Raw genomic sequence first — 25,754 nt, forward strand, 5'->3', positions numbered from 1 at the left:
AAAGGGTAGTTTTGGAATTTATGAAAAGTTTGGAGGTGCAGAAGAAATATTGGGGGTGCAGGAAGAAAACCCCTTTAACTCAATGGCCTTAAAAAAGGAAGAGTTTGGGCTATCGCTTCCTGCACCCTAATAATTCCTAATTGCAACTACACAATTACTAACTGCACCCTATGTTAATAAAAGCATACTAAATTACCTTTCAACACTGCACCACAACAAGATACTAAACTACCTTTCAACACTGCACCACAACAAGAATAAGAGAGGAACAATATTGCAGAGGAAAAGAAAGAGAGATAACGGGAAAAAAAATCATTTTAGAAAGCTCCTTTTAAAATAATCATTTTAGAAAGCTCCTTTTACAAAGTGCCAAAAGTTCTTACCAAACACAAAAAACATCATACTCAAAATTAACTAAAAGTGGAAATTTTACTCACTCTATTTGTTTGACAAGTGGTAAAGTGTGGTTCTTACACATAGTTTCCTCATTCTGCTTACAGGTGGTTTTCCTGCATACATAAGAAAAAGCAGTTTCTCCATCTAAGTTTTCAAATTTAAAAATAAACAAGCCTCTCTCTTCAGTTTTCTTCCTTTCTCATCTCTCAAAAACGAAAGAAAGCATGATGTTATCGTTGTAGTATCTCTTCCTTTCTCTCATTTACTCTTACTTAGACTTACACGAAGATGGAAAGATTTTCAATCTCTATTTTTCCTGTTATCATTTCTACTGAGGTGTTTCTTCTTTTGTTTATTCCAAATCTATTACCCTTTTCTGCATGTTATCTTTTGATTCTTTTGATCAAGAATTTTTCATGAGGCAGGTTTGCCTCTAAGAAGTGTGATGACAGAAAAAATGAAAACATCTTCCTTGCAGATTTATAAAAAAAAAGAAGTCTTACCTTATGTTTTTACCTCTGATCTTTCACTCTCTTGTATTTTTTTGGTTGCAGGTTTGTTAGGATCAACCATTTGAAAGTATAAACATCCTCTTTACTTCGATTAGTAGTTTTTGATTTCCAGATATTTTGACTAATTATAGGGTTTATTTTCTTCACTAATTTGGGGTTTAGGGTTTCCATTAGAGTGTGTGTATGTGTGTGTGTGGCGAGGGGGGGTGCGTGTGTGGGTGTGTGTGTGGGTGGGTGTGTATGGGTACGTGTGCACATGCGTGTGTTTGTGTTTTATGTTGTTATATCACTTTTTGGTGAGGATTTTATTCCTCTTAAGTTGAAGTAGTTGTTTATAGTGTTGCAGGAAAGAAACCACTTTATGGCTGAGATTACATAAACTTCAAAACTTGGGTGTCACTACGTCGAATGTATAGAAGACAACCATGGTAAGGCTCTTCCCTTTTGGCATTTTTTATATGTAAAGATGAATTTTAGCCCTTTTTTTTTCTTTTTAAAAAATGTAATAGGCTTACACTCATTAGTTTAAGTATGAGCCTCCACTCTTTCAAAATGGTTGTCTTGGTAGTTGTTACCCTCTTGAAGTTGTAATATCCCGACCGGATATTACGGGTTTAAATAATAAAATAAAATAAGAAAATAAAATCACATTTATTATAAATTCATTTCCCAAAAATGTGGTAAATTTCAAATAATTTATTTCATAATGAAAATAACTCTAAGTTCAAATCTTCTCAAAATTCAATAAAATATCAAAACAATCTCATAATAGATTACACCTTTATTCCAAAACCATAAATGATAAAAGTCTATAAAACTGTTCCCATGAGTTTTCCCCGCTCCGCTGCTAAACCTCACCAGATCCACCTACAACATCATCTGCTCCCATGTACTGCGTACACGATCTTCGCCAAACACAAGCAGGTAGGGTGAGCTAACAAAATAAACATGTAAATATATAGCACAAGTATATATATATATCTCAAAAACACACCAAAGGAATTCCTTCCTTTGAATCCATACCACATGGCCACAACCATGTTATTCATGTTCTACGTCCTCTAGTGAGTACCTCAAGATGTCTTGCTGCCATACCTATCGGCCACAACCGATAGAGCACGTGCCGGAAACCATGCTACGAATCATATACCGTAACGTCAGGTGAAGTTCCCATATACGAACATAATTCGTAACGTCCCAAGACTACCAAACTCGTCAATCAACTACTGAGGAGGGCAATCTATCTTGACCCATCCGTACTGGCCACAACCAGCACACTCACACCGGTAACACTCACCAATCCGAGCTCAACTCAAGGGTTCCTCGTGTTCATCTGCCATCCCGAGCTCAACTTGAGGGATGCCATTCCGAGCTCAACTCAAGGAATGCCACGTGCTTAACCCCTATCCCGAGCTCAACTCAAAGGATACGTTCCGAGCTCAACTCAAGGAACACCAGCAAGCCGACCTTTAAGATATCCTAGAAGCCTTTTAGATCACGCACATCATAGCAAGCATAACACCAATCTGCTGCAGCAAAATCGCCTGGTGGGTACACGTACCGCCAGGCGCTGCCGCTTCCAGACCGCCTGGCGGGGGACATGTACCGCCAAGCGCTAAGCGCCTTAGTCTTCACTAGCACTGCAACTATCGCCTGGCGGGACTTCCCTTGCCGCCAGGCGCCACGCGCCTTAGGATTCACTGAACTGTAGACTTCGCCTGGCACACCCCTCCTTACCGCTAGGCGCTACACCAGTACTTGCGCAGTATTGATTTTAGTTCAGGTTCAAGCACACTTCACACAGATTACTCTCAATTGCTCTCATTTGCTCTCATTCTAGAGTACCCCTAATGAAAAGCATTGCCATCTATAATGTTCCAGGCCTTATAGCACCTCACATGTGCATTCATCCCCTAGTCATATAGACCATCCCAAGCATGCTCAAACACAATATAAGCAGCAACACTCTAACAATTTTAAGCACATGATCTTATGCACCAATGCAATTTAATATTGACACCCATCCCTTCACCAAACCAATTCTCCACATGTGACTAATCGAAATGAACATTCAAATTGATAAAGACTTAGCACATAACCCAATCATGCTTCATTAGAAGGTATTAGTAATTATCAAGAGGTTATTCATGCATTTTAAAGACTCCAAAATCAGGAATATTGAGTAACGTATATCTCTATCTACTGACCTCCAAATCAAATCTTCACCGTTCAAAGTGAAGAACCACATGTTATGGACCACCTGTCAAAATTTCACCTACATCGGACGGTTAACGAACCGGGAAATGCATTTTTACGAAAACTGCGCAAACTAGAAAAAAGTGGTGGCGCCTAGCGCCCAGAAGTGGAAGGTGGCGCCTGGCGGGACTGTACTACCGCCGGGCGGTTCCTGTTGCGCGAAAAGTAAAAAACAACGTTTTTCGTGAACCAGAGCACCACTCACATCTCTGTTATGGCGCCTGGTAGCTGGCAGCCAAATGGGTGCTACCAGGCGGTTCCTGCACCTGCGAACCTTACCCCCTTCACAACAACTCTGATTTCCATCAATTTCTGACTCCATAGGATACGAACCCAGTTATTGGAATAACGGTTCATCCCTAACACTTCCCATTCACGAATTCATTCACATTTTCCCCTTAGATTTCTGCCACTATAGAAATTTCCAATTCATCAACCCTAAGATAATATTCCTACTTTTTCATCCAATTTAGCCATCAATTAAATGAATTTCAATGATGTTTGACATCCAATCACCCCTTAACCATTAAAATTTGCTTTCCCTCCGATTCAAAACATCTAGAACATCAAAATCGAACCAAAATTGGTTCGCGTCACCTAGCGGGTCTTCATCACCGCCAGGCAGTTCAAGCAAAACCCAGAAACTGGGTTAATTTGTCACGCGTCGCATGACGGCACAAAGCTCACCGCCAGGCGGTTCCTTTCGAGAACCCAGAAAACAAGCAAAATAGGATGAGTCGCCTGGCGGCAGTTCATCGTTCGCCAGGCGGTTTCTGGAAATTTTCCAGAAACCCAGAATTTGCGAATTAATTCAACAGGAAGCATGTAATTGCACATCATACATCATACCATTAACAAAACAACATAAATTACGAGTTCAATTCCCCTAACCTGGTTTCTTTTGCTTAAAACTTGAGTAGCCCTTGGTTCTCCCTTACTTCCAATAGCCTTCCTTAGTTCTCCTCAATTTAGCTTCAATGTCTCACTCAATACACTCACCTTACTCTGATTTTCGTATTTCTCTACCCATCCAACAAAACCAACCACAAAACCTCTCTTTTTCTCCCTTAATTGGCCAATAATTGGTGTCTTAATGTGGGATTAATGATGCAAAACGAAATTACAATTAAACTAAGGTTAATGCCATTCAATTTGTTGTCTTATGATGGTTTTCCAGCCCTCCCTTGACTGCTTGGGTTTCCTTGCCCTTTCACCTTCATGCCAAAGAACATTTTGGCAAAAAAAAACAAAGTTTAATTTGGGTTCACCAAGGTTTGAACCCCTCACCATGCCAAAGCCAAATCAATGTTCCACCATTTAACCAATTCATGTTTCATGATGATTAATATAATTTTATGATTATATTATCACTCAACATGCTCTAGCATATTATTAAAACAATAATAATTAAATAAAACACAAACAACATACATAGGACTTAAACCCAAGTCCTCTCACACAATAAAATACTCTCAACCATTTGAGCTAGCACTTTTCCACGTCATAATTATCCGCATTAAATGCCTTAAAGGCTCCTACTACCCGCATTTCTTAAATAATTATTTAATTAATTATTTAAATTCCTCGGGTCTTACAGAAGTTTCCTGCAGAACTTAGTTAGTAGCTTTATTATTGTTTATAAAACCACATTTATATTGATTTACTTTGGTTTGTTGTTGTGTACTATTTGTTCGGATAAGGGATTGTTCTGATCAAGATCCATTTTGCGAATGAGTTAGTAAGGTATGAAGTTTTTTTTTTTTCAATTTCTTCCTCATTTTCAAAGATCTCATAGTTTCTATTTTGTAGTTTTCAATATAAAGGATCGTGTGAAGCATACATAAATGAAGAATTTTTGGCAAGGCTTTAAAGCAGAAATAAAAAGATCATTTTCATATTGATTGCATATTTGTGGGTCTCTAATTATTGAACATGATATTAGAATTTAAACTAGAGACAACTAATGGATTGTGCATCTAGACATAGAGTAGATCATTGGTCATTCATAACATCAGAATTTTGATCATTGATGCGAACTTATAATAAAAATTGCTAAGACACTAGGGTTTTTATTATCAAGTTTAGACTTGTTGCTAAGACATTAAGGTTTGTTACATAAGATGTGAATGCTAAAGTAGGAATTAGAATAATATTGTTTGATGTTTTTGCTTTGAGTTGGACCATGAAACCCAATCCAATGAAGCCTTTATCATATATTGTTGCACACCATATGTTTGATAAAAATACAAAAAGAGTTTTGTTTTTGTTTTTTGTGAAATTTGTTATCTAATTGAATTATGAATTGCAAGAGTTGTCAAGTGTTTTCACAAGTCTCTTGGAAAACGATACTTGGACTTTCCACTTTATTACTTGTACAATTTGGTACACTTGTCAATCCTGTAACAATAACTTATCAGAGTCCAATATTAATGCATGTATCTGAATAATTGATTCATAACTTTATGTCTTTGTATGAAATAGGATGTTCAATTATGTATGACTTAAGTAATTGGATTCTTGAATGATTATCTTTTATGACATTAGCTTACGCATTTCTCTTGTGTCTTGTTTGTCTGGTTTTGTTTTCTGTTGCAATGATCACATGATTGGAGTGAGCAAATGAGGATCTTGTAGCTAGACCAATGCAAGGAGGGGATGATGCAATTGTTTAGATAGATTCTTTAGGACTCCTATGCTTATATTTTGAAAAACTCCAAACTCTTAGATTGTCATGTACAAAAGTTGTATTTCAGCTTATCTTATTTTGGGATGACTGTAATATGATATTTACATTTTAGTATTCTATGCTTTAATTTTTATCAACTATGAAATTTTTTGTTTAATGGTTTTAGACTATTAAATGATATGTTACATGAACCATTCAAGTAATACATTACATAAAAGTTAATCTTTTAAATAATTTTTTATTTTTATTTTTAAATTTTTTAAAGTGCAGGCAGCAAGATAAGTGGTACGACCCAAAGTGGTCTAGGAAGTTGAAAAAATCAACTTGGTCTAGAGACCTAAATCTACTTTGTCATCCCTAATTTGAAGCGATCTTAATGGAAGATAAAAACTACAAAAGTCAAGATAATATTTTCTTTAAAAAAGAAAATTTAAAATGATAATTTATTTATATAAAAAATTTGAAATGGTTTATGACAAAATATATTGTTTAGATAAAAGAATTTAAAAGAAAAATAAATAAATTTTATAATTTTATTAGAGTATTTAGGTTCTTGAAATTAGAGGATTTCAAGTAACATTTAAAAGGTAAAAATTTAAATTCTTCATATTATCAAATTTTTATTTTTTTTCTTTTCATATTTTTCCTTAGGCCAATTTTTGTTTAACCGTAATCAACTTGATTAAGACGGAGACATGGTTAAGATAATTATTTTTTATTGATGTCAATTAAGACTTTTTTTTTTTTTTGTTTTATGTTGATAGGAGTTATTTTGTAATTTAAATTGTAAGCGTCATGTTTGTGTTATCGTCATTGTAGACCACTCTTCTTTATTGTTTGATGTTACTTAAAAGTTTTCCGCCCATGTTGGAGATTGTATGTGTTTTAGATTTTTCAACTAATGTGTCATGATTTTGTATTTTTTTAATCATCGATATTGATGTTAGTTTTCATTAATAGCTTGTTAGGATTTCTTTTTTCAATCTTAATTGGGAAAATTTTCAACAAGTGTTAATTAGGATTTTTTTATTGATGTCAATTGGTGAAACTTTTCACTCCACGTCAATAAAAAATTTGACAAATATTAACCTAAATAATTGTATTTAACATCAATTAAAAACAATATTGACTAACATTAATTTGAAAAAAAAAAATAGTTTCTCATATGTCAATTATTTTTGTTTTTTTTGACAAATTTTTTTAAAAAAAATATCAATGTAACGTCCCATTTAAATAATAACATAATTAATTAAAACATCACACAAGGTAAGTATAAATATCACTCTTACAACAAAGTTCCAAATACTTAGAGAGAAGTCTAATGCACACCACGATGCCATAGATTAAACAAGATAAAAGTCGAACAATACATTAAATGAGTTCTCAAGGAGCAAAGTAAAACATGGGCTACGACCCTAACAGGGAACTCGAAGAAGCGGGATCCGACCCACGACGAGTTAAGCAGCAGAATCTCTATTACCCTGTTGACCACGAGGAGTTCTCGCATCTGCTCACATCAATAAATTGATGATCATCACAAAAACAGAAAACCACACATAGAACATACAAACAAGCAGAAAGGGTAAGCTAGAGTAGAAAAACATTTTTATCATACAATCGCATACACTTTCATAGCCTAAGGTACATATATCAACCAATCATGTTATGACTCGCAAATAAGCCTCTACGACTCAAGACACGACTTATTCGGATACATATAATTAGTCGGATTCATCGGATGCTTGCACTTGTGGTGGCCTCTACTGCTCTACCGAGCTAATTGTCAAAGGGTCTCATTCTACCGCTCACAAGGTTAGCCTTAAAGTGTCCCAGGCCTCTTGCTACTCTCACCACTTGAGTCAGTACGTTCTACGTGAGACTAACTGACTCTTTAGAGTGTCACAATGCAATCCTTACCTTGAATCCTTACTAAATTATATAATGAGGCACCACCACGAAACTCCCACTAACAAGGGTCATAGAATTATGTCCTGACCATAAGGCACCACCATGCAACCAACGTGGAATTATGCCCTGACCAATGAGGCACCATCTTGAGATCTCACCTAGAGATTCATGGAATTACGCCCTGACCAATGAGGCACCACCACGAAACCATCATGGAATTACGTCCTGATCAATGAGGCACCACCATGAGATCTCACCTAGAGATTCATGGAATTACGTCCTGACCAATGAAGACACTACCAATTAAATCAAATAGGATCCCCCATGGAATCTCCTATATTCTCACACAAGCATTTGAAGACACATATTAAAATCATACAACATATTTCTCTCTTGGAAAATAACTAATTCTTATATTTTTTATCTAATCCAACTTAACAACACATTATGCAAACAATTTGGGATTTTATAAATAAAATTGCAGCTTGTGTAAAGCTCCAAAATTTTGTATTTATATTCAAATTAAATATGATTGAATCAAGAACCAACTTAATTGAATAACTATAAAGAAAGTTATGCACCAAACAAGCAACAAAGGTCAATCCTGTCAACAACCAAATTACAGTGATTTTGCGATAAAAACTTCTCTCACTACAGAGCTTTGATTCAAGATCCGACCAGTCAAAGTCAAGAACTATGTGTTACAAATCAGCTGTCAAAATATCAGCTTGCTCCAACGGTTAACAAAGTAGCAACCTTCATTTTACGAAAAGTATGCAGTGTTGTGAACAACCAAACTACAATGACCTTGCGATAAAAACTTCTCTCACTATAGAGCTCCGATTCAAGATCTGATCGGTCAAAGTCAAGAACTATGTGTTAAGAATCAGTTGTTAAAATATCAGCTCGATCCAACGATTAACAAAGTAGGAACCTTCCTTTTATGAAAAGTGTGCAGTGTAGAAAAAAAAGTAGCGCCACATCAATCAAGCACACTCATACCAGAACGAAAATAAGTACACTGTGTTTCAAAGAAAAGGAGTTCTAGCTTCCCTTACCTGGACAGAGGATAGCAAATACCACGAGCACACTACGAAAGAGCACCACAGCTCCAAGAACAGCTTGGTGAGGTGGAACCGAAGTGGAGTTCAACTAGCTTGATGAAGAACGGGGCCAAACCCTAACAGAAGGTGGTTGCAGTTCTAAGAGAGGGGGAAGAAGTTACTTTTCTGAAAAAATGAGTGGAATGAGATGGTTAGGGCAGTTTAGGGTGGACACCCTATGGGTTAGCTCTTAGACCCAACAGATGGGATTAGGCCCTTTAAATTTTAGGGGAGAAAAAAAGGGTTTTACAATCAACCAATATCCATTAAAAAAATCAAGATATTTTGTTATCACTAATAATTATTTAATATTTAAATGATTTTTTACATTTAATAATAATTGAAATATTTTATCTAAACCAAAAAATTATAATTCCCTAAATTCAAATTAATTTATTGAAAAAAAAAATCATTTAAACATAAAAAAATTAAAATAATGTTAAAGTAAATTTAATATATTTAAATAACTTGAAAATTACGAAATTTTTAATCCAAACAATCCAACAATAAGTAAGAAAAAAGACAATGGAACTTGAAAATTTTCGTATCACCTTTCTTAGTATACTCTTCAAGAGTGGCACTATCAACTTTTTTATAAAATAATTATAATAATGTCAACACTTTTAAGAGTATTATATACAAACGCTTAATTTTTTTTCAACTTTGTTAATATTGAAGAGAATAATCACATTGAAAATATGGAAAAGGTAAATAGTTGAGTCATAATAATCAACTCGGGTCAAAGTAGAGATTCCTTTTATATTTGTTTCATTAACACTTAATGTATTTAAAGTTGTAGGGTAGACCTACAACCTCGTTAAGAAATTGGTTTAGGACAAAAGTAGTAGTTAACTTATTTTTCTTATGAACTAATTATCATTCAATTTTCTACCAAAATCCCTTTTAGCTTAAGTTGTTATTTAGATGTTTTTTTAAAGCTGTTGTACGTTACTTGGTCCTAAATTTATCATAAAACATTATTTGACATAATTGAATAAGATAAAGCTATTCAAGCGTGAATTTTGATACTTTGGGTTGGGTTCCCAATCATTTTACTACAAATATTTAACATAGTTAAGCTTATTTTGTCTCACTATTTAACATACTATTTAACATAAGTGAAGATGTGTTTTTTTAGGTTAAGAAAGATGTTTATTTTTGCAACTTTGGAAGAGAGAAAAGTTGTTGGCCTATCCATCGAGCCGCATCAATAAAATTATGATTTTCATTTTTATCACCGTTGGATCTGGCATAAACTTTGACAGAAGGTTTACAAAATAGAATTCTTCATTTTGATCATTGAGATTGTCAATGGCAAATTTGTGGTAAGATAGATTAGTCTCGCTCTGTTGCTCTTTTTTATGTTTCTCTTTCTTTTTTTATTCTTATTTGAGAGCATTATTGTTTTCATGTATCAGTTGGTTATAAGCACTCGTTTATGCTTTTTTATTTGACTCTTTTGTACTTATATTTGATCTTACTGGATCTTAATTTACTGGTGTGTACCCATGGGTTTTTATTTCTCACTGAGTCACTAAGAGAGTTTTCCCACATTAAAATTATTGGTATTCTCTCTTTGTGATTATTATTGCCTTTTTTATCTATTATTTTTGCTCTTCATAGATTCTTTCAAGTTTGGGGGAATTATTTTCGCTGATACTTTGGTATTTTTAGTTGCTATTTTGTTATTTCCCCAAACATATTGGCATTAGGTTTGATGCTATATTTACTTGCTTGAATGATGAAGGAAGATACAAAGATGATTACTTTAAATGGTACAAATTATCATTTGTGGAAGGCCAGATGAAAGACATGTGCAAAAAGGACATTCTAAAACAGGATATTAAATCGATTATGCGAAAACCATATAAAAAAAATGTGGTGGCAAACTTGTAAATACTAGAAAGCATATAAGATCGGTTGAATTTTTAATCGATCTAATATATAAATTTTAAATCGGTTATGTGTATAACCGATCTAATACTCTTCGCAGATTTAACAAAAACGTGAAAACCCTATTCATTGTCACAATAACTTCTCCGCTTTCTTTTCTTCCTCGTTGCTCACCACCAGACCTCATTGCCACTGCTCCGCTCCGCTGCTCGCGCCTCCGCCGCTGCTCGCTCGCCTCCGCCACTGCTCACGTCTCACTGTTGCTTGCTCGCCTCTGCATGCTTCTCGCTCGCCTCCGCTTGCTGCTCGCTCACCTCAGCTGATACGTCTCGCCTCCACCGCTGCTCGCGTCGCGCCTCCGTCGCTGCTCGCATCGCACCTCCGTCGCTGCTCGCATCGTGCCTCCGCCGCTGCTCACTCGCCTCCGCTTGCTGCTCGCTCGCCTCCACTGCTCGCGCCTCTGCCTTATTTATCTTTTTTTTTTCTTGATTTGGGTTTATTCCAAGGATGATTAGGGGTAGGTTAAGGGCCTGTTGAGACTATATAGAGATGCTCAGATGAATGTTTAATTTTTTTGAATGATTTACTTTTTAGTGTTCATTTTGATTTGGGAATGGAAATCTGAAATTTTGTGGAGATGTTTTCTTTTCTGGTGTAATTTGTATCGATTATTTGTCTTTAATTGTTGTGTATTCATATTGAATTTCAGTCATTTAAGTTGAGACGAGGAGTGTGAGTGCACGTCTGATTTTTCTTCCCAGTTTAAAGTATTAGATTGGTTGTTTTAGAATCGATCTAATATCTGTTATACATATTACATCGTTGTATATTAGATCGGTTACGGAACCGATTTAATATGCGTTCCAGAACTGATCTAAAATATATATTTTACACTAGTGATGTTGTTTGTGAAGAAATCACATCTTCTTGTCTTTGCTACACAAAATTTGGATTCTATGCCTAATGAAGAATGGGACTTTGAGCACCAACATGTGTGTGATTTTAGTTAGCAATATGTAAAAGACAATGTTTATAATCATTAGAGCTGTCAAAACGGGTAACCCGGCTCGACCTACCACGGGTTGATGATTTAGTGAGCCAACCCAACCCGGTTCACTTTTTAGCGAGCCAAAAAAATTTGAACCTGCCCGACCCACCACAGGTTGGCGGGTTAAACGGGTTGGCTCATGGGTTCACTTAATTAAAAAAAATTATTTATTTTTTCAGTCAAAACTAAATTGTAATTGTAATTCAAATCTAAATAAACTTTAATACAATCCAAATACAAACCAAAATAAAAAAATACAAATTATTTATGTTTTGGATAAAAAACAACCTAACATGACCCAAATGTAAAGCCCAACTTAATAAAAATAAATTAAAAACACTTGTGTGACCCTTTTATGTACGGGTTGGTGAGCCAACCCGGCTCACTACGAGTTCAACCCGGATGAGCCGGGTTTTAAATGAGCCGGGTCAAAAATTAACCCGTATTGAAATTTGTAAAAAAATTTCAACCCAACCCAACCCAAACCCGTGGTGAGCCGGGTTGGCTCGCGAGTTCCAACCCATTTTGACAGCTCTAATAATCATATTGTTAGGGAGAAACATGCTACAACTTAGTGAACAAGATTGAGTCTTTGTATGCTTCTAATAATAAATTATATTTGTTGAATTGCTTGATGAATTTGTGGTACAGGGAGAGTTCTTCCATTTTAGATTATTTAAATGAGTTTCAAGGGCTCCTAGATCAATTGTCAAGAATGTGTATCAATTTTGATGATGAAGTTTTGGGATTATGTCTACTGAATTACTCTACTAGAGTCTTGGAAGATATTTTGGGTTCAATTACCAACTCAACCCCTATAATGGCATTATTTCTTTCTAGATAACAAAGAGTGGTTCTCTTAATGAAGAGATGTGATAAGGAAGGCATAAGGTTTTTCATCTCAGTCTGAGGTGCTTGTTAAAAAAAAATGGGGAGAGAAGTTAGAAAAAGAAACCAAAGGTGGTAAAGAAAAAAGCAAGAGCAAGTCCAAGTCAAGATATAAGAATGTGGAGTGTTATTATTGTATAAAATTGAGCACATTCAAAAATATTATTTTAAGAGGAAAAGGAGAATAAAGACAAGAAGGGTAAGCAAACAGAGAATGATCATGATGATGATGATCATGTTACTTGATCACAACATTTTGGTTACACAAAATATTGATCAAAATTTAACAAATTAACTAAACTTAATGCAGTATTGTTGGTCTCTTGGCAAGCGTACCAAAAGTCAAGTGTAGTATAATGATTTAAAGTAGGAGTGTCGAACCCATGAGAAAAGGATTCAGTTAAAATAAATAATTATCTCGATCAGCATATATATACAAAAATTTTAATTTGATAAATCATTGGTAGTTAAACTAATTTGCATAAACAGAATACAATAAAAGCAGAAAATTAGATAAAAGACTAATAAGAAAAACTGGGATTGAATTTCATCTATCTCCCTTGTCTGTAATCTGGATGAATATAATACATAACATATTAAAATACCAATGCACACTCAAAAATCATTTATATCGATCCCTCGCGTATAAAATTCATAAGATTAGTTCCCTGAATATTGATTCCTCACATATTCAGCAAACTATCCAGCATTACAGTCGAGTGTTAAAAGCAATTGATATATTGAGATCTATTCCTAGCATCAAAATATATCAAGTATTATTGTTCAAATCAGATTTTCAGAAATACTTTCCAGTCAGATCTAAAAATCAATATCAAAACATCTATTGATCAGATAGAATCAAGCATTAAGAATAGAACAATAATACCAATATTGAGTAAAATAGAAATGTTATATATAAATATCACCAGATTACATCAAAGTTTGAGTAGATTACATTCAATCCCAAAGGAGAAGATTAGCCACTCATGGTAGCTATCAAATCCTAAGAACTAAGAAGAAGAAGAAGAAAATATGAACGGTGTTTGCTCGTGGTTACAGCTCTGCAGCAAGTCTGTATTCTCCAAAATCCCAGCTAATTTTCACTTTCTGATTCACGATGTATTTATACTCCACGAAGATCTCGCTCAAGCTAACTGAGTCTCGCTTGAGCGGGACAGAATACTTCAAGCTAAAGAAAGCCTCTCGCTTGGGCGAGAAGTGCTGAAGCAAAGATCTCGCTTAGGCGAGCAAGAGTACTTCGAGCTGAAAAAAGGGTCTCGCTTAGGCGAGATTGGCAGCATCAGATCTCGCTTAGGCGAGATTGGCATCATCAGATCTCGCTTAGGCGAGAATGGTGGTAAGAGATGGTTTCCACTACAGAAGCTCTCGCTTAGGCGAGGTCCTTCTTCGCTTAGGCGAGATTGGCAGCAGTGGCTTTAGCTTGAGCGAGCTTGTTTTGGTTTGAGCGACCTTGACAACATTTCTTCCCTATTTTCTCTATTTCTTGCTTTCTCCTTTGCTCCTCTTAAGTTCTTTCCTCTCTCTACTGTATTGTACCTGAAATTTACACAAAACAGGGATCAAGTGACTTCTTTTCAACAAAAACTTGGAAGCTCATTCTTTTCTAGATTTAGGGAGAATCAATCATGATATAAACACAAATTACAAACAGAAGTGCCAACATTTCATATGAAAATTACTCATTTTTTGGCACTTATCAACTCCCCCAACCTAGCATCTTGCTTGTCCTCAAGCAAAGTAATATTATGTAACAATTCATTAAAACTCAAATTCTGAAATTGGTTATTGAGAAATCATTTTCACAGTTTCTTACCAGACAACTTTTGCTTTCCAAACCACAGATTCAAAATCAGAAGCAAATGGTGAATCCAATTATCAAACAACAGTAGGATAAGAGTGCAACCAATTTTTCAGGAAAACTAATTGTAAGAACAAGTGATTCTAACCAAGGAAATTCTCTCTTAAATCTCACAGGCATGTGTCTCTCTCATTTTCCACTGAATTTGAACAAACCAAAATTGCTAGTCATTTTCAATCCAACCACAAACACACAATCAACATGGATCTTAAGGTCTTTTCAAGGTTGTAATGAGGCTAGGCTTTCAAGAATAATGGGTTTTCAAGATCACAAAAGCAAAACTTAGAAAAGAGAGCATAACTACAATTCAAACCCAATTTTAATTCTACTCTCCATTCCTCACAATTCAGACCTCAATACACCAAGTTTCTTTTTCATTCATAATTCACTCTTATCTCTTTTTGTTCTTTTCTTTTCTTTCCTCTTTTTTTTTTAGTAAATATATACATTCCTACTCAATACTAAAGAGTGAATTATGATACTCATCCCTTTTCTTCCTTGAGTGCAATTCTACCAACCAATTACCCTTACAATTGAATAAAATGCACCTATGCTCTCTATCCCTGAGTGTGCAAAGGGAAAGGATAGTAATTCAAGTTAAGGTTAAGGTGCATAATTCAAACAATTAGGCTCAAATGGGCTATCAACAAAGGATGATTATTTACAGGTTGGCTATTTGGCACTGAGTTATAAATTCAACAAAATTGCCTTAATCTTTTCGATGCTTCAAATGTGATGTTATCAAATGAAAACTCAAGCAATATCAACTTGTCAACAAACAATGGAAACACTCAAGCTGTTTAAGGATTCACACACTCACTGGGTTTTCTGGTTTATTTTCTTGGTATCCCACTTGTTGTTACAACTAGTTATCTTGACTAACTATCTAGCACTAATATCCTAATCCTATTTAATTATGAACTCAACCAAAATTTTCCTCTTTCTCCTCTGTGTTTAGTTCACTCAGTTGTTCTAGACTCAGGATACTCACTGAAATCAGATTTCTCTTTAACCAATTTCCTCAAGAAAGATTTTCAAAATGATTCCCAAAAAATTTTAGCTGTCTCTAAGTATTATGCACAAAATACTAAGCCAAAAAGTAAAGTTAAATAGTTAATTAACTAAATAATATAGCATTCTAGTTAAAACAACTAAATCAAAATAGTACTAATTACATAAATACTGCAAAATACTAAAAGAAAAAGAACAATGAAACCGTATTTATAGAGTTTTGAAGAGTGGAATGGTGATGTGAATCAATCTCCTCCAAAATCAATCTCCTCCTCAATGTCCACTTCATTTGTGTCAGCAGCAAAGTTATCTCTATCCGCAGCTCCTAATGGTCCCTCACCTGCAGTAGGTCCACTTCCCCTCGACAAAATAGGACTGTCCCCAGGCCACTGTAAATAAGTCAAGAAATCTGGTGGAGTCATGCTTAGGTATGGTCCGCGGACATTCTGATAGAGGTACACTTGAAGGTGGAGTTTTCCTCTATGAATGGAAGCATTTTGCTGGTGGGTGTGCTCCATCTGCAACCTTAGATATCTCATCTGCTCAAGCAATTCATTATTCATGTTGAGCTAAGGTTGCCGTGTGGGCCCTGTTTATTGTTCTTTCATTACGGGTTGGTCTTCAGCTTGTTGGTCCAACTGGGGCTCTTATAGCTGCTCCAAGTCCTCTGGGTGGGTACAAAAATGTTCAATGAATCTCTTGGTGATTTACAGTCGTATCTTTTCAGTTAACTCCACCTCCACCCCTTGATCTTGGCAAAGAGATGTGATTAAAGCCGAAAAACCCAAAACACCTTTTTCCTTTTCATTCCTTGTGTTGACTTCATATCTCACAAATTTGTGGATTTCTTCAGATATGCAATAAAGGAGATGACATCTAGGCACATTCAAGTCTGACACGTGGCCAATAGGCACTATGTTTGCAAGTAAGAATGTGGTCCAAACTTGGGCTAAGGTTTTCATATCCCCTCTTAGAATTCTGAGAGGATTTCCAGTGGGCCCGACTTGATAAGATCGGTTGGTAGTGCATATAAGGAGTGCCACTTCATTTTCATCATAAGGTTCATGACTCCTCCTTTTTCTTGTGAAATCACAGTGTTGCCCTGGTTCTAGTGGTAGTGGATTACCAAGGAATTCACTGATGGCTGCTTGATCATAATTGACCCACCTCCCCCTAACTTTAGATCTCTTCTCTCTAGGATTGTCCTCAGAATATGCATTGGCGTAGAACTCTCTAACAATCTCTGGATCAAATTTAGGAAGCGGGTCAGCCAACTTCATCCAGTTCCTCCTGATAAGGCCATTCAAGAATGGATCATATTCGTCCGGGATTAGTACCACCTTTCTTTCTTTGATAAAGACCCAGTTCTTTATCTTCTCATACCGTTATTGTCTTTGGGGGTCTCTAAACAAATTGCTATTTGGCCTTTCAGGAGAGCAACTTCTTGTGGATCTTCTCTTCTTCCCTTTAGGTTCAGTGGGGGAAAGTCGAGATGTTGTTTTGGTTCTAGCCATTAATCTTGAAGTGAAACTAGCAAAGAGAGGAAGAGATTTGTGATCTAAAATGCAGAGAAAAGAGTGAGTGAAGGCGCGCTCAAAACTGAAGAAGGGAGAATGTAAGCGAGACGTGGGTGAGAGTTTGGGAGAAAAGAAAATGAGTGATTTCTGCCAATGTCCCTGCCTTAAGCGCGATTTCTCGCTCAAGCAACAGAGTCTCGCTTAAGTGAGATGAGCGCGTGCAGAAACATTAAAGAGTCTCGCGTAGGCGGGACTGTTTCGCCCAAACCTGTCTTGGTACAGGGCATTGTTGCCCAAGCGAGCCACTACTCGCTTAAGTGAGTATATCAGTAAAAATTGTTGGCTCAGGTTCTGCATATCTCGCCCAGGCGAGACTGTTTAGCTTGGGCGAGATTTTTGTGCAGTTTTGAGAATTCTCAAAATTTTCACTTTTCAAAATTTTGTTCAGTTTCACTCAACCATTCCATGATCCTTTCAGTCCAATTAACTTATAAACACACACCAAACCATACTTCAATCAATCCTCCATCATTCCAAAAGGTTTCATATCAACAAACTCAAAATCAAGCTTTTAAACTCAAATTTCACAATTTGACCAAAACAAGGCAATTTTTAGCATTCAATGAACTCAATTCTGGTACCAAAACTCATCCCCATGCTTAAAACACCAGTTTTGTTTGAAAACACAAAAAATGCATGGTTTGCCATATTTAGATGATTGGATGCTAAAAACTCACATTTTTACACACAAACATAGAACTATAACACAAACACATAATTACATACACAAACACATTTAATCACACAAGATGAAATTGAAGTGCAAGAACATAATCAAAACACCGGGTTTCCTTCCAGGAAGCACTTGTTTAACATCACAAGCCTTACGCCTGTTTCATTTAAGGTTCGTCCAGTTGAATGATTGTGGCGAGCCTATCAATCTCACCATCAAAGTAGGGCTTCAACCTTTGCCCGTCTATAACCCAGCTTCTTTGTGATTCAGGATCCTCAACTCAATGGCTCCATAAGGTTTCACATTTTTTATAAGAAATGGTCTTGACCACTTTGATTTTAGCTTTCCAGGGAATAATCTCAACCTGGAGTTGAACAATAGCACTGATTGTTCAGGATAAAATTCTCTTTTGAGAATTTTCTTGTCATGATAAGCTTTCATCTTTCTCTTGTAGAGTTTAGAGGACTCATAAGCGCTGAGTCTCATTTCCTCCAATTCTTATAGCTATAATTTTCTTTTCTCTCCTGCTGCCTTATCATCATGAACACCAGTTAAAGCTTTTTTTAAAGGGTTTGCTTTTGTCACTTGCTTCCTAGCTGATAAAAAAGTTTCATCTATCACATCCACTTTGAAACATTGTTGTTTGTCTTTAGTGTCTTGCATTGCCTCGAATACATTAAAGTTAACTTCATCATCCTGCACTCTGACCTTCAGTTTGCCATCATCAACATCAATAATGACCTTGGCTATTTTCATGAAAGGTCTTCCCAGTATCAAAGGGACCTCAATGTCTTCCTCAATATCCATCACAACAAAATCGACTGGGAATATGAATTTGTCAACTTTAACTAAGACATCCTCTACCACTCCATATGGATACTTCAAAGATCTATCAGCTAATTGTAATGTCATGCTTGCAGGCTTTACTTCCAGATCTCCTATTCTTCGTAACATAGACAGAGGCATCAAATTTATACTTGCACCCAAGTCGAGCAATGCTTTATCTACTGGCAATGTTCCAATTGTGACTGGGATAGTGAAGCTTCCAGGGTCCTTTGACTTCTGAGGTAAATATTTTTGAATGATGGCACAACACCCCGCTTCAAGCTCCATTGTTTCTTCAGAAAATTTTCTTTTCTTTGTTAGGAGCTCTTTCATGAATTTTGCATAAGTTGGCATCTGCTCCATAGCATCCAAAAAAGGAATATTAATCTGCAGTCACTTGAAAATGTCCATGAATCTTGCAAACTGCCTTTCCTTGTCTTTTTTGGAAGGAGTTTGAGGGTATGGTATGCTCTTCAACTGAGGTACCTGTTTCTCACCCTTCTCCCTCTTTTTCTCCTTATTTTTATTTTTTTCTTCTCTTTTATTTAGAAACTCTCATTTATTTTGTTCTTCCTTTCCCTACACTCATTTTCTTCTTTCTCTATCTCGTTTTTCTCCAACACCTCCTCCTCTACAACCAGGTTGTCTCTAATTCCTTTTCCCACAATTTTACCATTCCTGGTAGTAATTGAATTACAATGCTCTCTCGTATTAGTCTGAGTGTTGGCTGAAAATTGACCTGCTTGCTGATCTGATAATTGTTTAGCCAACTGTCCAACTTGTATTTCAAGATTTCTGATTGAAGCTTCTGTATTTTTCTGATTGGTCAAAGAAGCTTGCATAAACTTTTCTAAAGTATCCTTCAGTTTAGTTGTTCTGTCATGCACCAAAGGATAATGTTGTTGTTGTTGTTGATAAGGAGGTTGTCTGTTTGAAGGACCAGCATCTTGCTTCCATCCAAAATTCTGATTTTGATTGTTTCTCCACCCCTGTGAAAAGTTATTATTGTTGGAGAAATTTCCTGGTCTTCCTTGGTTACTCACATATTGAACTTCTCCTTGTGAGCTACTCTGATAAGAACAATGACCATTTGGATGATCGCCTCCACAAAAATCACATCTCATGGGTTGTTGACTGGGAGAAGATTGCACAACTTGCAATTGCTCTGGTAATTTAGACATCTGCTTCGTCAGTGCTTCAATCTGTTGAGTCAGAATTTTATTCTAAGCTAAGATTACATTTGTAGTACTAAGATCAAACATTCCTTTCCTCTGAATAGTTTGCCTATTATGCTGAGTTTGATTATCTGTGGATGTTAATGCCTCAATAATTCTTGTTGCTTGCTCCGCATCTACATTCATCAATGTTCCACCTGCTGCATCTAATATCATCTTGGTATCAGGCCTCAGACCATTACAGAATATGTTCAGCTGAGCAATATCTTCAACTCCGTGATTTGGGCATTTCCTCAATAACGAATTGAACCGCTCCCAAGCTTCACAAAATAGCTCATCTGGTCCTTGCCTAAATGTTGAAATATCAGCTTTGGCTTTGATGTAGCGAGATGGTGGAAAGAATCTGTTCAATAATTTCTCCTCAACATCCTTCCAGTTGTTCAAACTCTGGTTTGGATGTGACTTAAGTCATTCCTTTACTTTACCTACCAAAGAAAAAGGAAACAAATGCATGTATACAGGCTCAAGATCTCCTTCTTGAAAGCCCATGGTTCCTATCAATTCATAGAATGTAGAGAGATGAGTATATGGATCTTCATTATCCATTCCAGTGAATTGATGAGAACTGATTAAGCTAAGGAAAGCTGGTTTCATCTCCAAAGTTTTGGTGGTGGGTGGTATTGCTATGCTAGAAAAATATCGTGGCCCTTGTTGCATAACATAGTCTCCAAGTGTCTTTCTGGTTGGAGCTGGTCTTTGATTCTCCATGTTTTCTGATTGAGGTGTGATGGAAGTACTGGAAGATTCTTCCCTTGTCTTTCCTTGCTTCTTTTTGTTTTTGCCTCTGTTCTTTCTAGCCGTCTTTTCTATCTCCGGGTCAAATGCTAATCGATCTTCAGAAACATGACTTCTTAAGAGCATAAATCAAAACAACTCAAGCAAGGATTAATACAAAGGGAAAATTGAATAAACTATCTAATTAAGAAAAATATACCCAAAGCTGGATGAGATAACTAAAAAGTTCAAAAGAACACCGTTCCCCAGCAACGACTCCAAAAATACTTGTTGGTCCCTTGGCAAGCGTACCAAAAGTCAACTTTAGTATAATGATTTAAAGTAGGAGTGTCGAACCCACGAGGAACGGATTCAGTTAAAATAAATAATTTATCTCGATCAACATATATATACAGAAATTTTAATTTGATAGATCATTGGTAGTTAAACTAATTTGTATAAACAGAATACAGTAAAAGCAGAAAATTAGATAAAAGACTAATAAGAAAAACTGAGATTGAATTTCATCTATCTCCCTTATCTGTAATCTGGATGAATATAATACATAACATCTGAAAATACCAATATTGATGCACACTAAAAAATCATTTATACCGATTTCTCGCGTATAAAATTCATAAGATTAGTTCCTTGAATATTGATTCCTCACATATTCAGCAAACTATCAAGCATTACGGTCAAGTGTTAAAAGCAATTGATATATTGAGATCTATTCCTAGCATCAAAATATATCAAGTATTATTGTTCAAATCAGATTTTCAGAAATACTTTCCAGTCAGATCTAAAAATCAATATCAAAACATCTATTGATCAGATAGAATCAAGCATTATGAACAGAATATAATACCAATATTGAGTAAAACAGAAATGTTATATATAAATATCACCAGATTACATCCAAGTTTGAGTAGATTACATTCAATCCCAAAGGAAAAGATTAGTCACTCATGGTAGCTATCAAATCCTAAGAAGAAGAAGAAGAAAATATGAACGATGTTTGATCGTGGTTGCAGCTCTGCAACAAGTCTGTATTCTTCTCCAAAATCCCAGCTAATTTTCACTTTTTGATTCACGGAGTATTTATACTCCACGAAGGTCTCGCTCAAGCTACTTGAGTCTCGCTTGAGCGAGACAGAATACTTCAAGCTAAAGAAAGGCTCTCGCTTGGGCGAGAAGTGCTGAAGCAAAGATCTCACTTAGGCGAGCAAGAGTACTTCGAGCTGAAGAAAGGGTCTCGCTTAGGCGAGATTGGCAGCATCAGATCTCGCTTGGGCGAGAATGGAGGTAAGAGATGGTCTCCACTACACAAGCTCTCGCTTAGGCGAGGTCCTTCTTCGCTTAGGTGAGATTGGCGGCAATGGCTTTAGCTTGAGCGAGCTTGTTTTGGTTTGAGCGACCTTGACAACATTTCTTCCCTATTTTCTTTGTTTCTTCCTTTCTCCTTTGCTCCTCTTAAGTTCTTTCCTCTCTCTACTCTATTGTACCTGAAATTTACACAAAATAGGGATCAAGTGACTTCTTTTCAACAAAAACTTGGAAGCTCATTCTTTTCTAAATTTAGGGAGAATCAATCATGATATAAAGACAAATTACAAACAGAAGTTGCCAACATTTCATATGAAAATTACTCATTTTTGGCACTTATCAAGTATAGCTAACATATGTCGAATCTCATAATGACGCAATTGTAGGAATGTACTCATTAATAAATATCATTCTCTTTAAAAAAAAGGTAAAGAAATGGGAATTTGTTTGACAATTGATTAATATTTATAAAATAAAAGTGTGATAAAAATAAATTGAAACAAAACAATGAAAATTTTTAAACAACCAGATTTTTTTAATAAAGAGAAAGAAAATGAATGGTTTAAACAAATTAAAATAAGAAGACATCAAATTGGAACAATTTCAAGAAATTGAATGAAATAACTGTAATGTCCCAGTTTAGAATAATAATTCTAATAAATAGAACGTCGCATGTTTATAGTATAAAATAGAACACTAACAGAAAGTATATAAGGATCAACCATTACAGTTACCCATAATATACTGAAAGGAATACCCAAAGGCACAACACAATGCCTTGAACATAGACTAAACATGAAATAGTTAACAAAAGGTTGCTCATAGAGCAATGAAATTAAAATAACAGTTCACAAGGAAAAAAGGCTCAGAGCAATAAAGGATCCAGGAAGCCTAACTAAACACTACCAACATCACGATCACTGATAGTCTCCTCATCTGCTCACACCAAGGGTTCAATGATCATTGCAAAAAGAAAATCAAACAAAATAGAAACATAGAGAGAAATGGTAAGCTAAAGATAAAAAGATATTTGTATCATACAAAGGAGTAGGCCATTTCTTAAGCAGGTTATAAATAAATAAATCAGTAAGAACACAAGGCATGTAAAGTCAAACAATGCAAGACACTGAAACTCAATTATTCGGATAAATATAATAGGATCGGATTCATTAGATGCTTGCACTAGTGGTGGCCTCTACTACTCTACAAAGCTAATGCCAATGGGTTTCACCCTACTACGCACAAGGTTAGTCCATGATCATATAGGGCCATTATCCTGTCAAAGATTAGGACCTCCTACTACTCTCACCACTTGAATCAATCTGCTCTATGTGAGTCTAACTGATTCTTTAGAGTTTCAGGATGTAACCTTGCTTGAATCCTTATCTTATTATATACACTACAACACCACCATGAAATCTCGCCAAGAATCTCATGGAATTACGTCTAACTCATACCATATCCATGTTTCTCAATCTAAATCCACATGTTATCTCAAAACATCATAATCTCATGCCAATACTCAATCAACCCGCCAATTCATAATTCATTTCATACCAAGCATATCAGTATCACATATTGATGTGCTATTTTTTTTCTGAGCGATAACTCACGTAAAGGCAAAGGAGAATTGTCTGCTATTCTCGCTTAGGCTAGAGGATTCTCGCATGGGCAAGAATAGCAGTTTCTCTCATGCTCGTGCATGTAATATCAAAACCCATCCAGAAAATACATACATCATATAATCACACCATTACAATCATCACCCAAGCACTTCAATACGAAAATAAAACCAAAACAAGCAAAATATTTTAAAAACATGCAAAACCCTTGTTTCCCTTACCTTAAAACTGAAAGCAAACTACGGAAGGAAAGTTATAACGAGAACAACACAACAACTCTAAGAACAAACTAATGTGTTGAAAGATGCATATAAGAACAACAATAGGATTATAAGGATGAACCTTATACAGAACCAACGCAACCAAACTGGCAACCAAACTGAAAAGGACAAGAAAACACCAAGTTTGAGTGTTCAACTTACGTGGAGGGAGCTTTCGACTAGCTCGAAGTGGAGCTTCGCAATGCCCTAGCAGAGCTCCTGATTTAGAAAAGGGAGAAGGTGAGGGAATTGTTTTGGGGGGTGAGACAGAATGGGAAGTATGTGGGTAGCTAAAGGGATCATGGAAAACAAGATGGGTTGCCCTTGGGCCTTTTTACCAAAGTTGACTCAACTCTTTAACATAGAAAACGGGGTCTTACAATAACAAAAGTGAATGAATAAACTAATTTTTAAAATGTTCAATTGAATTTAAACAAAAAAATAATGAAAAAATTAAACATAAATTTAGTATCAATTAAATTAAAGTGCTGAAATAGATATAACCTTAATTTGATTGGAACCAAATAAAAAATAAAACTTAATGCATGCGGAGTTAAAAAATAATAAGAAACTAAAAATATAGATGCAATTTAATTAAAACAAATTAGATTGGAGGAATTGAATAGGCTAAAAATAAATTAGATTCCAAATTTTATTATGAATTAAACTAAGTGTGGTGGTGAGTGATGTGTATCTAAGTGAATTTGGAAAATTGGGAGTGAATATAAATAAAATTATGGATGCAATTGTGAAATAAAAGGTAAAATAGAAAAAAAAATAAAAATAAAAATAAAGTCAAGTACTGGATTTAAATAAAATGACTAAACATGTAGCTAAAAGAGATTAGAGCGAGAACATGAACAAATAAAACAATTTGGATCATATAAAGCTAGAAGATTAAATAGAAAATGTAAAATATTTTAATAAGAGAACTAATTGAAAAGTTGCATAAGCTCCTTATTATTTGACTCAAAGTAACAATACAACTCAAAATTCTAAGAAAATAAGGGAGAAAGAAGGGAGGATTTTTGCTATAACCCAGGGTGTCTTGTGCTTTTTGTCCTAGTATGTATTTATTGAGGACTAACCAAGAGCATTACTACTAAAAAAATATTAGAATTAATTACAATGAAATAAAAGTGATTGGAACAACTCAATTTTTTTCCTAATTTGAATGAGCCACGAAATATATTGTATTTAATTCTTAAAATCAAATCTTTGAAAATAAAATTGATTGGAGTCATTTAGCTTTTTCCTAATTTGAATGATCCACAGGATATATTGCATTTAATTCTTGAAAAAATATGTTGGCCTTTAATTAAGCTAAATTGGCTTATAGTAATTAATTTGATTAATTCACAATCTTCATCGGTTGGCTCCTTGAATCATTGGTCATCCATATTTCCAATAGGTTGCATAAGATTGGACCTTAATTTCCATCATTTTGGCTCATTTAAATAATCTCATAATACCTTTCTCATATATATATATATATATATATATATATATATATATATATATATATATATATATATATATAATGCCAAAATTATGCAAAATGCAACAAATTCAGTAAAATTGAATTATGCTATGTTTTTATTAAAAGATTCTAAATGGATGATTTATAAAGATAATAATTAGCTTAGAAAATGTTCTTAGACTAAGAAATAAATAGTAGAATGACATACATCATTACTACTACTATAGGTGGTGATCTTGTTCTTCTTCATGATTATGAGTCTGTTAATCTTGTATCTAATGAGAGTATGTGGTTTATTGATAGTGGTGCTAAACTGCACATTACTCCAAGGAATGGGTTCTTCACATCTTATATTTCTTGTAATTTTGGAGTGTTGAATATGGGTAATGATGGTGTGTTAAAAGTTGTTAGTGATGTATGCTTGCAAAGCAACATGGGAGGGTAGTTATTACTTAGAGGAGT

At 35.2% G+C, this 25,754-nt stretch overlaps 1 protein-coding gene, 1 long non-coding RNA gene and 1 other non-coding gene across 4 annotated transcripts; 2 read left to right on the forward strand and 1 right to left on the reverse strand.

The window, feature by feature from the left end:
- The first annotated feature begins 504 nt into the window (after positions 1–504).
- Positions 505–5,987, forward strand: LOC146883847 (uncharacterized). Of its 2 annotated transcripts, XR_014984557.1 has the most exons (3): positions 505–975; positions 1,247–1,336; positions 4,865–5,987. It is a non-coding gene; the product is annotated as an uncharacterized LOC146883847 (long non-coding RNA). The 2 variants fall into 2 exon arrangements; XR_014984556.1 differs by having other exon boundaries at positions 1,247–5,987.
- Positions 5,988–18,334: 12,347 nt separating this feature from the next.
- On the reverse strand, positions 18,335–19,018 carry LOC146883848 (uncharacterized). Its single transcript, XM_085666738.1, has one exon. It carries the CDS (start codon positions 19,016–19,018, stop codon positions 18,335–18,337), a length of 684 nt encoding a protein of 227 aa, XP_085522864.1.
- Positions 19,019–20,101: 1,083 nt separating this feature from the next.
- On the forward strand, positions 20,102–20,208 carry LOC146883849 (small nucleolar RNA R71). Its single transcript, XR_014984745.1, has one exon. It is a non-coding gene; the product is annotated as a small nucleolar RNA R71 (small nucleolar RNA).
- The last annotated feature ends 5,546 nt before the right edge of the window (positions 20,209–25,754 follow it).

The sequence above is a fragment of the Vigna unguiculata genome, chromosome 9, assembly GCF_037176805.1.
Source record: "Vigna unguiculata cultivar grain cowpea cultivar isolate G323 ecotype 2 chromosome 9, ASM3717680v1, whole genome shotgun sequence".
Lineage (NCBI taxonomy): Eukaryota > Viridiplantae > Streptophyta > Magnoliopsida > Fabales > Fabaceae > Vigna > Vigna unguiculata.

Excerpts from the sequence above, each read along its gene's own strand:
- LOC146883848 (XM_085666738.1), bottom strand. The coding sequence starts at position 19,018 with ATGGAGCAGATGCCAACTTATGCAAAATTCATGAAAGAGCTCCTAACA.